The sequence below is a fragment of the Ranitomeya imitator genome, chromosome 5, assembly GCF_032444005.1.
Source record: "Ranitomeya imitator isolate aRanImi1 chromosome 5, aRanImi1.pri, whole genome shotgun sequence".
NCBI classification, from domain to species: Eukaryota; Metazoa; Chordata; class Amphibia; order Anura; family Dendrobatidae; genus Ranitomeya; species Ranitomeya imitator.
In genome coordinates this window covers 216,645,859-216,659,721 of record NC_091286.1, presented here as the reverse complement: position 1 = coordinate 216,659,721, position 13,863 = coordinate 216,645,859, and the positions used below count along the sequence as shown (strand labels likewise).

The 13,863-nt window shown below is 40.9% G+C and overlaps 1 protein-coding gene across 6 annotated transcripts in view; it reads left to right on the top strand.

Moving 5' to 3' along the window:
- Window positions 1-13,863, top strand: part of SASH1 (SAM and SH3 domain containing 1) — a 415,520-nt gene that overhangs the window by 387,866 nt on the left and 13,791 nt on the right. For all 6 annotated transcript variants that reach the window (XM_069725895.1, XM_069725896.1, XM_069725899.1 and 3 more), the window contains one exon: window positions 12,586-13,535. In XM_069725895.1, coding sequence (XP_069581996.1) covers window positions 12,586-13,535 — 950 coding nt within the window. The remainder of the gene's footprint in view (window positions 1-12,585; window positions 13,536-13,863) is intronic.

Here is a 13,863-nt window from a genome sequence, read left to right as displayed (position 1 = left end):
CAGCCAAATAGACCCCTCAAACTGACTTCAAATGTGAGGTGGTCCCTAAAAAAAATGGTTTTGTAAATTTCGTTGTAAAAATGACAAATCGCTGGTCGAATTTTAACCCTTATAACTTCCTAACAAAAAAAAATTTTGTTTACAAAATTGTGCTGATGTAAAGTAAACATGTGGGAAATGTTATTTATTAACTATTTTGTGTCACATATCTCTCTTGTTTAACAGAATAAAAATTCAAAATGTGAAAATTGCGAAATTTTCAAAATTTTCGCCAAATTTCCGTGTTTATCACAAATAAATGCAGAATTTATTGACCTAAATTTACCACTAACATGAAGCCCAATATGTCACGAAAAAACAATCTCAGAACCGCTAGGATCCGTTGAAGCGTTCCTGAGTTATTACCTCATAAAGGGACACTGGTCAGAATTGCAAAAAACGGCAAGGTCTTTAAGGTCAAAATAGGCTGGGTCTTGAAGGGGTTAAAAACATTTTTTTTTTTATTTTGGCATGGTTCAATAGCCTCCATGGGAAGCTAGAAGTTGCCATAACTCGATCGCCTCCACTACATAGAGGCGATGCTCAGATTGCCTCTATGTAGTAGAATTACAGCATTGCTATGAGCACCGACCACAGGGTGGTGCTCATAGCAATCTGGCATCAACAACCATAGAGGTCTTCAGGAGACCTCTGGTTGTCATGCCGAAGCACCGATGATCACGTGACAGGGGTCACCACTGCGCGCATATCCGGCCAGAAGAGCTTGTTAAATGCCGCTGTCAGAGTTTGACAGCGGCATTTAACTAGTTAATAGGCGCGGGCAGATCGCGATTCCGCCCACGCCTATTGCGGGCACATGTCGGCTGTTTGAATTGTGCTACAGCTTTCCTGCACAGTGCTGAGTCAGGACCTGTGAGTGTTCCAGAGGTTGGACCCCACTGATAATAAAGCATAGTATATTATAGGAAAATGCCAACACTTTAAATCTTTGAAAGCACAAAAATCAAGATTCGCACATTTCTTAGGCTAAAATTTATTGTTCACTGTAGTATATACTAATTAGCAACAATAGATATGAAATGTAACAAAAATAGTCAAAATATTGTAGTCACAAGCAGCAAAATTATATGTCAAAAGCGCCGGAAAACAAAGAACACATATCCGGTGTGTCTACAGACTACGCCAGCGGAAGGATTTGCATAATTCTTACTTTGGTCTACAGATTTAAAAAGCTTTTTGTACATTAAAATAATTTATTATTTTGAAATAAGTTTTGCAGTTTAATTAACTGCATACAAATATCAAAGAAGACAAAATCCTCCTCCTTTATAGTCACTTCCAGCCAGAAGTGGGGTTATTTCATCGTCTTTACTTGTTTTGGAGATGAAAGAAGAACAAAGGTTTTAACTTAAAAGAAAGTGATAAGATCTATTAAAAAAATGTCTTGGGGAAGAACTGTTATAGTTTGATCTCATTTTATTGAGTGTTCCTATATGTACAGTATACGATACACGGGATCCTATGAAAGGAATGAGATTCGGCTCTGCGTGGTTTCTACTTTGTAGATGAAGGACTTCCATTTACATAAATGGGATTTTGCCATCTCTGGAAACAACTTTTCCTTTCAATCTAAATTTATAAATTTATAAAGCTACTAGCATAAAGTATAAGGCCAAGTTCTTACAGCCGATGTTAAAATTGGACCTGCAAATTACAGAAGTAATTGGCTCAGTGTAGCGCCATGTGCCCACTATTTTATGCAGTCTTCAGGGCTGTAAAACGGACCAGAATATCAGTACATACTGCAATTCTCCCACACAGACCATTGGTGAACTTGCATATACTGTATGTAAATACGGGATAGTGGTTAATTTAGGCACACGGACAGCACACTTAGCAAAAATATGCTTCTACTCATAAAAACTAACAAGCCTGATCCAGCTTAATACAGGGCTGGCTCTTTCGACCTCTGAGGCTTCTAACTCCAACTGACCCAGATGGAAATGTGCAGGGCCCATAGACAGAAGAAGCTAGGTCCTGACTACTCTTGCCCAATAAGTTCTCGGATTTCCAGCTTCAATTTTGAAAGACCAACCGAAGAGGGAGGTTAGAAACAGGAGTAAAAGGAAATCTCACAGGAGGTAAGCACGGAAAAGTTTTGTGCCGCACATGGTACTTTTAAAGGGCCACGTTGTTTTGAACTATTGTGTCGGCACTGATGCACTAAATGAATACTTACAGTGGCATGTAAAAGTTTGGGCGCCCCGGGTCAGAATTACTATTCTTATGAACAGTTAATCAACATGAAGATGAAATGATCTCTAAAAGGCCTAAAGTTAAAGATGACACATTTTCTTTTTTATTTTCGGCAAAAAATATATATATATTGTCATCTTTTACATTTTAAAAATTACAAAAAGGAAAATGGTCCAATGCAAAAGTTTGGGCACCCTGCCCAATAAGGGTATAGTGCACCCCCAGCATCAGAAAATATCAGGGGTCTCGGCTACTGTCGAAGGGAGAACATGATTCGGGGCGGTCTTGTGATCGTCGTTATTCACCAAATAACGGGGATAAAAAAAGCCAGATTTCCCATTCATTTCTCTCTCCTCTGATATGATCTAGCATACCAGAGGAGAGAGAAATGGGGTCCCTCAAGCACCCCCGGTACCTCCACCATGCCCAGAACCTTCTGCTCCGGCCCTCCGCATATTCTTCCTGGAAGAAAAAGGCGGGCGCATGCGCAGTGAGATGGGTTGAGGTAAGAGCTAGAATTAGGGTTGGGCAAGGGATAGGATTGGGGTTAGGGTTGTGTTGGGGTTAGGGTTGTGTTGAGGTTACGTTTAGGGTTTCGGTTGTGGTGTTGGGGTTAGGGTTGTGTTGGGGTTACGGTTGTGTTGGGGTTACTGTTGTGTTGGGGTTACGGTTGGGGTGTTGGGGATAGGGTGGGGTTGTGGTTAGCGTTGTGGTTAGGGTTATGGTTACAGTTGGGATTAGGTTTGGGGGTAGGGCTGTGTTAAGGTTTGAGTTAGAATTGGGGGGTTTCCACTGTTTAGGTACATCAGGGTGTCTCCAAACATGTCATGACACCCGCCATTGATTCCAGCCAATTTTGCATTCAAAAAGTCATACGGTGCTCTCCTGCCTTCTGAGCCCTGCCATGTGCCCAAACAGTGGCTTTCCTCACATACTGGGTATCGACATACTCAGGAGAAATTGCACAACAAATATTGTGGTCCATTATTTCCTGATACCCTTGTGAAAATAAAAAAGTTTGGGTCTCAAGTACATTTTTTTTTGTGAAAAAAGTAAAACGTTCATTTTTTCCATCCACATTGCTTTAGTTCTCGTGAAGCACCTGAAGGGTTAATAAACTTCTTGAATCTGGTTTTGAGTACCTTGAGGGATGCAGTTTTTAGATTGGTGTCACTTTTGGGTATTTTCTGTTATATTGATCCCCCATACTCACTTCAAATGTGAGGTGGTCCCTAAATTTTGTAATTTTGTTGGAAAAACGAGAAATCGCTGGTTAATTTTTAACCCTTATAACTTCCTAGCAAAAAAAAAATTAAACTTCCAAAATTGTGCTGATGTAAAGTTAGCATATGGGAAATGTTATTTATTAACTATTTTGTGTGACGTGACTGACTTAAGGGCACAAAAATTAAAAGTTTGAAAATTGAAAGATTTTCAAAATTTTTGCGAAATTTCCATTTTTTTTTCATAAATAAACGCAAGTCATATTGAATAAATGTTACCACCAACATTAAGTACAATATGTTACAAAAAACAATCTAAGGATCACCGGAATCCGTTGAAGTGTTCTAGAACTATAACCCCATAAAGTGACAGTGGTCGGAATTGTAAAAATTAGCTTGGTCACTAAGGGGATAAAAGTGAATGTTTTGCTTTGTATAACTCGACCCCCACCAGTAACTGGCAGCTTTCTGCCCAGATACAGTGTACACAGAAAGCTGCCAATCTGTGGTGTGGGTGGAGTTATACAGAGCACATGAATATGGAGGCAGTTTACTAATCCCCGAATGTTAATCTCCTGTTGATAAAATAGTGATTTTATCAAATTTAACCTCTTAGTGACAGGGCCACATTTTTCAAATCTGACCATTATCACTTTAAGTGATAATAACTCTATAATAATGCTTTAACAGATCTCAATGATTTTGTTTTTTCATGACGCATTGTACTTCATGTTAATGGTAAATTTATGTCGATATTTTCTGCGTTTATTTATAAAAAAATATCAGAAACTGTCAAAACAAGTCTAAAAATTAGCAATTTTCAAAACTTTGAATGATCCAGACAGTCATACCACATAAAATAGTAATTAAAAAACATATCCCTCACATTGGCTTTACATCATCACCATTTTTAAATATCCTTGTATTTTGTTAGGATGCTAGAAGGTTTAAAATTGTAGCAGCAATTTTTCATTTTTTTCAAGGAAATCTACAAAACTTACGTTTTTAGAGACCTATTCCGTTTTGAAGTGACTTTAGTGGACCTGTAGGTCATAAAATCCCCCAAAGTGATACCATTTTAAAAACTACACCCCTCAACATATTCAAAACTAATGTCAGGTAGTTTATTAACCATTTGGGTGATTTTCAGGAATTAATACAAAGTGGTATGACAGGAACTTCTGAACAGGCTACTATAGCCGACAGACTGTAAGGCCGCTATTTGGCTGTGAATTGCCATCGCAAACATCAGGATCACACAATCAAGATCTCAGGGTACCGATGGGGTTAAAGAGGAAGCTCCCACACTCTGTTATCCATCTAGATGCTGTAATCACTTGACAGCAGACTCTAAAGGGATAATAAGCCATGGTTGGTGCTAAAACTAATCAAGGCTGATGCAGCAAGGTGTCAGCTATAGTGTACAGCTGACAGTCGCTGAATTTGTACCTGTATGGGGGCGATATTGTCTGATATGTGAGGTCGGTAAAAACACGTATTGGTGGTCACGAAGGGGTTAAAGCAAGTAGCCCAGTGGCACATTGCTGGAATCGGTGTCCCTATCTCTACATTCTGGTGCTCTCAAATTAGGTAAAAAAATTGGTTATGGATTCCTTTTAATACAGAAATAATTCATTAAGGTACCGGTAATTGTCATTGTGGAGAGGTTTGACAAAAAGTAAAGATTTTGACTGTAATTGTCCTAGGTACAGATGTTTATTATGACAGAACAGCATGCTAATGGCAGATGACAGGTGTTAGTAGTTGTGTTTGGAAGGAACCCAGCTATCCATTTGGCTGGTGAGATGACTAGTCATTTTGACCACAAGGAGACGTTATTTCTACATCACAACTTATCACTGTAAAGTCTGCATATGGTTTTGCCTCAAGACCACGCCATCAAGAATAGAGACTTTCCGACTTGAGATTTGCTTCGAATGACTCCTGAGTGTAGAATATCTTACTGGTTCTCGGTCAGCAGAAAGATGATAACTGGAAAAGTGACTACATCCAGATACAACAGCAATTATTATGTCACTTGTAACAAAAGTTTTTAGAAATCCAATAAAATAAGAAAAGTAAATATACAGTTAGGTCCATATATATTTGGACAGAGACAACATTTTTCTAATTTTGGTTTTAGACATTACCACAATGAATTCTAGACAAAACAATTCAGATGCAGTTGAAGTTCAGACTTTCAGCTTTCAATTGAGGGTATCCACATTAAAATTGGATAAAGGGCTTAGGAGTTTCAGCTCCTTAACATGTGCCACCCTGTTTTTAAAGGGACCAAAAGTAATTGGACAATTGACTCCAAGGCAATTTCATAGACAGGTGTGGGCAATCCCTTCGTTATGTTATTCTCAATTAAGCAGATAAAAGGCCTGGAGTTGATTTGAGGTGTGGTGCTTGCATTTGAAAGGTTTTGCTGTGAAGTAAACATGCGGTCAAAGGAGCTCTCCATGCAGGTGAAACAAGCCATCCTTAAGCTGCGAAAACAGAAAAAACCCAACCGAGAAATTGCTACAATATTAGGAGTGGCAAAATCTACAGTTTGGTACATCCTGAGAAAGAAAGAAAGCACTGGTGAACTCATCAATGCAAGAAAACCTGTGCGCCCACAGAAGACAACAGTGGTGGATGATCGCAGAATAATCTCCATGGTGAAGAGAAACCCCTTCAGAACAGCCAACCAAGTGACCAACACTCTCCAGGAGGTCGGCGTATCAATATCCAAATCTACCATAAAGAGAAGACTGCATGAAAGTAAATACAGAGGGTTCACTGCACGGTGCAAGCCACTCATAAGCATCAAGAATAAAAAGGCTAGACTGGACTTTGCTAAAAAACATCTAAAAAAGCCAGCACAGTTCTGGAAGAACATTCTTTGGACAGATGAAACCAAGATCAACCTCTACTAGAATGATGGAAAGAGAAAAGTATGGCGAAGGCGTGGTACAGCTCATGATCCAAAGCATAGCACATCATCTGTAAAACACGGCTGAGGCACTGTGATGGCTTGGGCATGCATGGCTGCCAGTGGCACTGGGTCACTATTGTTTATTGATGATGTGACACAGGACAGAAGCACCCGAATGAATTCTGAGGTATTCAGAGCCACCATACTGTGCGCTCAGATCGAGCCAAATGCAGCCAAACTGATTGGTCGTCGTTTCATACTACAGATGGACAATGACCCAAAACATAAAGCCAAAGCAACCCAGGAGTTTATTAAAGCAAAGAAGTGGAATATTCTTGAATGGCCAAGTCAGTCACCTGATCTCAACCCAATTGAGCAGCATTTCACTTGTTAAAGACTAAACTTCAGACAGAAAGACCACAAACAAACAGCAACTGAAAATCACCGCAGTGAAGGCCTGGCAGAGCATCAAAAAGGAGGAAACACAGCGTCTGGTGATGTCCATGAGTTCAAGACTTCAGGCAGTCATTGCCAACAAAGGATTTTCAACCAAGTACTAAAAATGAACGTTTTATTTAAAATGATAGAATCTGTCCAATTACTTTTGGTCCCTTTAAAAACAGGGTGGCATATGTTAAGGAATTGAAACTCCTAAACCCTTCATCCAATTTTAATGTGGATACCCTCAAATGAAAGCTGAAAGTCTGAACTTCAACTGCATCTGAATTGTTTTGTTTAAAATTCATTGTGGTAATGTTTATAACCAAAATTAGAAAAATGTTGTCTCTGTCCAAATATATATGGACCTAACTGTACAGCAATCACACTCGTTGCGATCTACCGCATCCACAAGCACAGCCATAATATGCACAGTGGGTACAGAAAGTATTCAGACCCCTTTAAATTTTTCACTCTTTGTTTCATTGAAGCCATTTGGTAAATTAAAGAAAGTTCATTTTTTCACATTAATGTACACTCTGCACCCCATATTGACTGAAAAAAACAGAAATATAGAAATGTTTGCAAATTTAATAAAAAGCAAAAACTGAAATATGACGTGGTTATAAGTATTCAGACCCTTTGCACAGGCACTCATATTTAAATCACATGCTCTCCGTTTCCTTGTGATCCTCCTTGAGATGGTTCTACTCCTTCATTGGAGTCCAGCTGTGTTTAAACTAATAGGACTTGATTTGGAAAGGCACACATCTGTCTATAGAAGATCTCGCAGCTCACAGTGCATGTCAGACCAAATGAGTATCATGAGGTCAAGGGAACTGGCCAAGGAGCTCAGAGACAGAACTGTGGCAAGGCACAGATCTGGCCAAGGTTACAACAGAATTTCTGCAGTACTCAAGGTTCCTAAAAGCACAGTGGCTTCCATAGTCCTTAAATGGAAGAAGTTTGGGACCACCAGAAGTCTTCCTAGACCTGGCCGTTCAGCCAAATTAAGCAATCGTGGGAGAAGAGCCTTGGTGAGAGAGGTAAAGAAGATCCCCAAGATCACTGTGGCTGAGCTCCAGAGATGCAGTAGGGAGATGGGAGAAAGTTCCACAAAGTCACCTATCACTGCAGCCCTCCACCAGTCAGGCCATTATGGCAGAGTGGCCCGAGGGAAGCCTCTCTGTGCAAGACAAATGAAAGGCCACATAGAGTTTGCTAAGAAACACATGAGGGACTCCCAGACTATGAGAAATAAGATTCTCTGGTCTGATGAGATGAAGATAGACCTTTTTGGTGATAATTCTAAGTGGTATCTGTGGAGAAAACCAGGCACTGCTCATCACCTGCCCAATACAATCCTAACAGTGAAACATGGTGGTGGCAGCATCATGCAATGGGGGTGTTTTTCAGCTGCAGGGACAGCACGACTGGTTGCCAGTGAAGGAAACATGAATGCGGCCAAGTACAGAGATATCCTGGATGAAAACCTCTTTCAAAGTGCTCTGGACCTCAGACTTGGCCGAAGGTTCACCTTCCATCAAGACAATGACCCTAAGAACACAGCTAATATAACAAAGGAGTGGCTTCAGAACATCTCTGTGACCATTCTTGATTGGCCCAGCCAGAGACCTGACCTAATCCAATTGAGCATCTCTGGAGAGACCTGAAAATGGTTGTCCACCAACGTTCACCATCCAACCTGACAGGACTGGAGAGGATCTGAAAGGAAGAATGGCAGAGGATCCCCAAATCCAGGTGTGAAAAACTTGTTGCATTATTCCCAAGAAGACTCATGACTGTACTAGCTCAAAAGGGTACTTCTGATCAATACTGAGCAAAGAGTCTGAATACTTATGACCATGGGATATTTCAGTTTTTCTTTTTTAATAAATTTGCAAAAATTACTACATTTCTGTTTTTTCCAGTCAAGATGGCGTGCAGAGTGTACATTAATGAGAAAAAAAATAACTTTTTTTAATTTACCAAATGGCTGCAATCAAACAAAGAGTGGAAAATTTAAAGGGGTCTGAATACCTTCTGTACCCACTATATGTTTTGATGCAATTGCTGTGGCTGTTTACAGTGACTCTCTGTGAGTTTTATAATTTGTGAATTTAATTGTAAAGAATAGAAATATTATGAATCATTTCAATGCTATGTTTTCCATTGGGTCATGTTTCCTAATAATGCATTATTATAGATACTCTCTGGCCAATTACAGCTCCTTTCTGGCTCCGTGCCACACTCTATTTAGCATTCTTCTTTGTATGTCATCCATCTGCGGTACAGCAGATGGAGGAAAGTGTAATTCAGGCACAGACTGGCATCCTTGCAAGGTTCCATAATTCTTGGAGATCATTAGGTAAATTTGTGTCTGTTGTCATACTGAGGTCAAACATCAGACCGAGCACCACAGTGCAAACCATCACAGTGCAAAACCAACCAGAGCTTAAATCTAAAACCAGGACTGCTTGAGAGCAGAAAAAGGAAAACATTTTGTCTGTGTTTTTTTCCTTTAATGGTTAATAAAGGATATTTATTAGGATTTTAGAAATGTAGTATATCTATCATAACTGATTATAAAAGTTATTTGTCAAAGAGATTGCTGTTACAGAATTATAATATACTAGATGGTGGCCCGATTCTAACGCATCGGGTATTCTAGAATATGCATGTCCTCGTAGTATATTGCACAGCCCACGTATATTGCCCAGCCACATAGTATATTGCCCAGCCACGTAGTATATTGCCCAGTCACGTAGTATATTGCCCAGCCACCAAGTATATTGCCCAGTCACATGGTATATTGCCCAGCCACGTAGAATATTGCCCAGCCACGTAGTATTTTGCCTAGCCACATAGTATATTGCACAGCCCACGTAGTATATTGCCCAGCCACGTAGTATATTGCCCAGCCACGTAGTATATTGCCCAGTCACGTAGTATATTGCCCAGCCAAGTAGTATATTGCACAGCCCACGTAGTATATTGCCCAGCCACGTAGCATATTGCCCAGTCACGTAGTATATTGCCCAGCCACGTAGTATATTGCCCCGCCACGTAGTATATTCCACATCCCACGCAGTATATTGCACAGTGCCACGTAGTATATTGCTCAACCACGTAGTATATTGCCCAGTCACGTAGTATATTGCCCAGCCATGTAGTATATTGCCCAGCCACATAGTATATTGCCCAGTGACGCAGTATATTGCCCAGCCTTGTAGTATATTTCCCAGGCACGTAGTATATTGCACAGTTACGTAGTATATTGCCCAGTCACGTAGTATATTGCCCAGTCACATAGTATATTGCCCAGTCACGTAGTATATTGCCCAGTTATGTAGTATATTGCCCAGTCACGTATATTTCCCAGCCACATAGTATATTGCCCAGTCACGTAGTATATTGCCCAGTCACATAGTATATTGCCCAGCCACGTAGTATATTGCCCAGTCACGTAGTATATTGCCCAGTCACGTAGTATATTGCCCAGTCACGTAGTATACAGCACAGAGCCACGTAGTATATTGCAGAGCCATGTAGTATATTGCACAGCGATGTAGTATACAGCACAGAGCCACGTAGTGATAATGGCCTGAAATAGTGCTAATTCTCATGTATTCACACTTAACAGCTTAGTATAAGAAGTCACCTAAAACTACAGGTACATTGTGTATCCACTGATAACACTGGTATCTCAAGATATCACACTCACAGAGGTTGCAATGAGAATATAAAGTAACACGTACGCTATATTCACAATTAACATTTGTCTTGCAATTTTTATGCATTTTCTTTGTACAAAATGATGGTAAAGTAAAATATATAACTATTAGGAATTGCACAGCAAAACATGTTACAAAAATGAAATGTGTGAATGTAGTATTACATCAGAGAACTGTTTTAGATGTGGCCAGTATTGTTATCAAGGGAGTGTTGGAGTTAGGGTACCGTCACACAGTGGCACTTTGATCGCTAGGATGGCACGATCCGTGACGTTCCAGCGATATCCTTACGATCTTGCTGTGTCTGACACGCTACTGCAATCAGGGACCCCGCTGAAAATCGTACGTCGTAGCAGATCGTTTGAAACTTTATTTCGTCGCTGGATCTCCCGCTGACATCGCTGAATCGGCGTGTGTGACGCCGACTCAGCGATGTCTTCACTGGTAACCAGGGTAAATATCAGGTTACTAAGCGCAGGGCCGCGCTTAGTAACCCGATGTTTACCCTGGTTACCAGCGTAAACGTAAAAAAAACAAACACTACATACTTACCTTCCGTGTCTGTCCTCCGGCGCTGTTCTTCTCTGCACTGGCTGTGAGCGCCGGCCAGCCGGAAAGCACAGCGGTGACGTCACCGCTCTGCTTTACGGCTGACCGGCGCTGACAGTGCAGAGGAAAGCAGAGCACCGGAGGACAGACACGGAATGTAAGTATGTAGTGTTTGTTTTTTTTACGTTTACGCTGGTAACCAGGGTAAACTTTGGGTTACTAAGTTGCGCTTAGTAACCCGATGTTTACCCTGGTTACCAGGGGACCGGGATCGTTGGTCGCTGGAGAGCTGTCTGTGTGACAGCTCTCCAGCGACCAAACAGCGATGCTGCAGCGATCGACATCGTTGTCGTATTGCTGCAGCGTTGTTAGTGTGACGGTACCCTAAGTTAGTATTTGCTAATAAGATAGTGAGCCATAGTTTGTACAATGTAGCTATTATCAGTAGTACTATTGATAAGAGACTAATTGATGAAACATCCAATCACAAGTACAAGATTATATTAACGGTTTGGCTAATAAGAGATATGGCCATCGCCTTTCAGGGCTGAAATACAGCATTCTACATTCTATAATGCTGTGTATAAGCCCCCGATCCGACCTGCAAGAGAAGAAAAATAACTTTTATATACTTACCTGCAGGGCGATCCGGTCCTAGGGGTGTCGCTGGTCTTGGTCCGGTGCCTCCCATCATCTTGGTCCAGCACTGCCCTCCTACTTGCTTTGTGTGGATGACCCATCTCCTCGGCACCGCACTCCTGCGCAGGCGTACTTATCTGCTCTGTTAAGGGCAGAGCAAAGCACTGCAGTGCGCAGGTGCCGGGAAGGGTCATAGAGCCCTGGCGCACTGCAGTACTTTGCTCTGCCCTCGAAAGGGCAGAGACCTATGCCTGAGCATGAGCATGGTGTCAAGGATACTGGATGATGCAGGGACACATCATCCACACAAAGCAAGCAGGAGTACCGGACCAAGATGGGAGGCGCCGGACCAATACCAACGACGCCCGTCAGACCGGACTGCCCCGCAGGTGAGTATAATAAAAGTTATTTTTCTTCTCTTACGGATTGGGTTGGGGGCAGATATACAGTATTATAGAATGCTGTACATCAGCCCTGAAAGGTGATGGCTGTATCTCTTATCGGCCAATCCTGGTGACAGGTTCACTTTAATCTAAACACTTGCACTGGTTTATTTCCAAGTAAATGAAAAAAAAATGTTACTAATGATAAAGGTGGTTGTATATACTCTATATCTACTACTGTTTCAGTACAATCCCAATGCAATGCAGGTATTAGGTCAAAGCAAATAAAAAGCAATAAAGCAATACACAGGCTTGCTGGCACATGTTTCCCCAGAATATTATGGGACCTAACAGGGAGATGGAGCTTACCAAAACTATATAAAGTTTGTTTAATGAAATTAAGGTTTAACATCAATTTCTACAATCTGTTTTATTTTTAGGCAAAAGCCAAGTGACCTCCCCTGTCCCTCCAGAGTCTTCCTCTCGTCAGCTCATAGACTATCCAGGGTTAACTCTAAACATGGGCAGAGATATCCCATATGGAGGTAGTGAAAAGGTTAGGCAAGACCACATCTATGCTACTTGTTCCAAACCCGGAGTTGCAGGGTCTAAGAAGAATCGTAGAAGTTTGCCCGTTGCAGTATCTACAAATTGTGAGCTGGAAGGGAGCAAATCTCTCAAGATCTGGCCAAGATCACACTCAATGGACAATCTTCAACAAGAAGGAAATGGAGTCCAGGGCATTAATAAATCATTAAGGGTCTTTTCACCAGAGCAAGAAAAAGAATCATCTGAGGCTTTAATTGAGGAGGAAAATGGAGATACACTTGATGGGATATCTTGTAATGTGGACACAGTGATTATGAAGCACACTACTGACCCCGTTCAAAGCACAAGGACATCTCATTTGCCAAGTAATAAAAAAGACCACATAGCTCAAAGTTCTATTCACTTTTCCCAAGTACCTGTGGACAAGACATCTATATTATCTGCCGAAACCAGGGTATCTACAAAAAACCCTTCACAACCACCTCCAGTCCCTGCCAAAAAATGTAGAGAACGGTTTGCAAATGGACTATTTCACCTTCCTCTCAGTGCCACTTCATGCAATGTAGACGAATCTTCTTTTCCTCTCACAAAATCAGGACAATTAAGTCCAAATCCCTGTTCTATAATTCCTACACCGGAGTGCAATACACCAACCTCTTCCCGACCTTTTTGGCTGGCCAGTTCCACAGAGGCCGCAAGTGTTCCACAGCATGCAGTTAAGCTAGGCCCTGTGGCCGCAAGAAAAATTGCTTGTGTCCGAGGGATGGATCAAGAAGTATTGATAGAAAACAAGCTATTAGCTGAGGAAATTGACCTTACAGAGGAACCATACTCCGATAAGGTAAGTGAAAGGACAAGTATAATAATGATGGTATTATTTATATTTTTAATTACAATAGAATTACGTATATCATTATGTAATAAGCTTCTTTATTGCTCTTTGCAAAGGAAAATCTAAACAGGTTTGTTTTCTATTCCAAATTTAATAATTATTTTATAACAAGAACATACTGTATAGCCAATGGCATAACATCAGAAATTGGTGTAAATTACAATTGTATAGATAGATTGATATCTGATGTAACTCATTGAGCAGTGGAAACCGGAAATGAGTTCGACAAAGAATATTACTTTATACAAATGTGGCCTGTCTTGTCTATTGTGTGGCA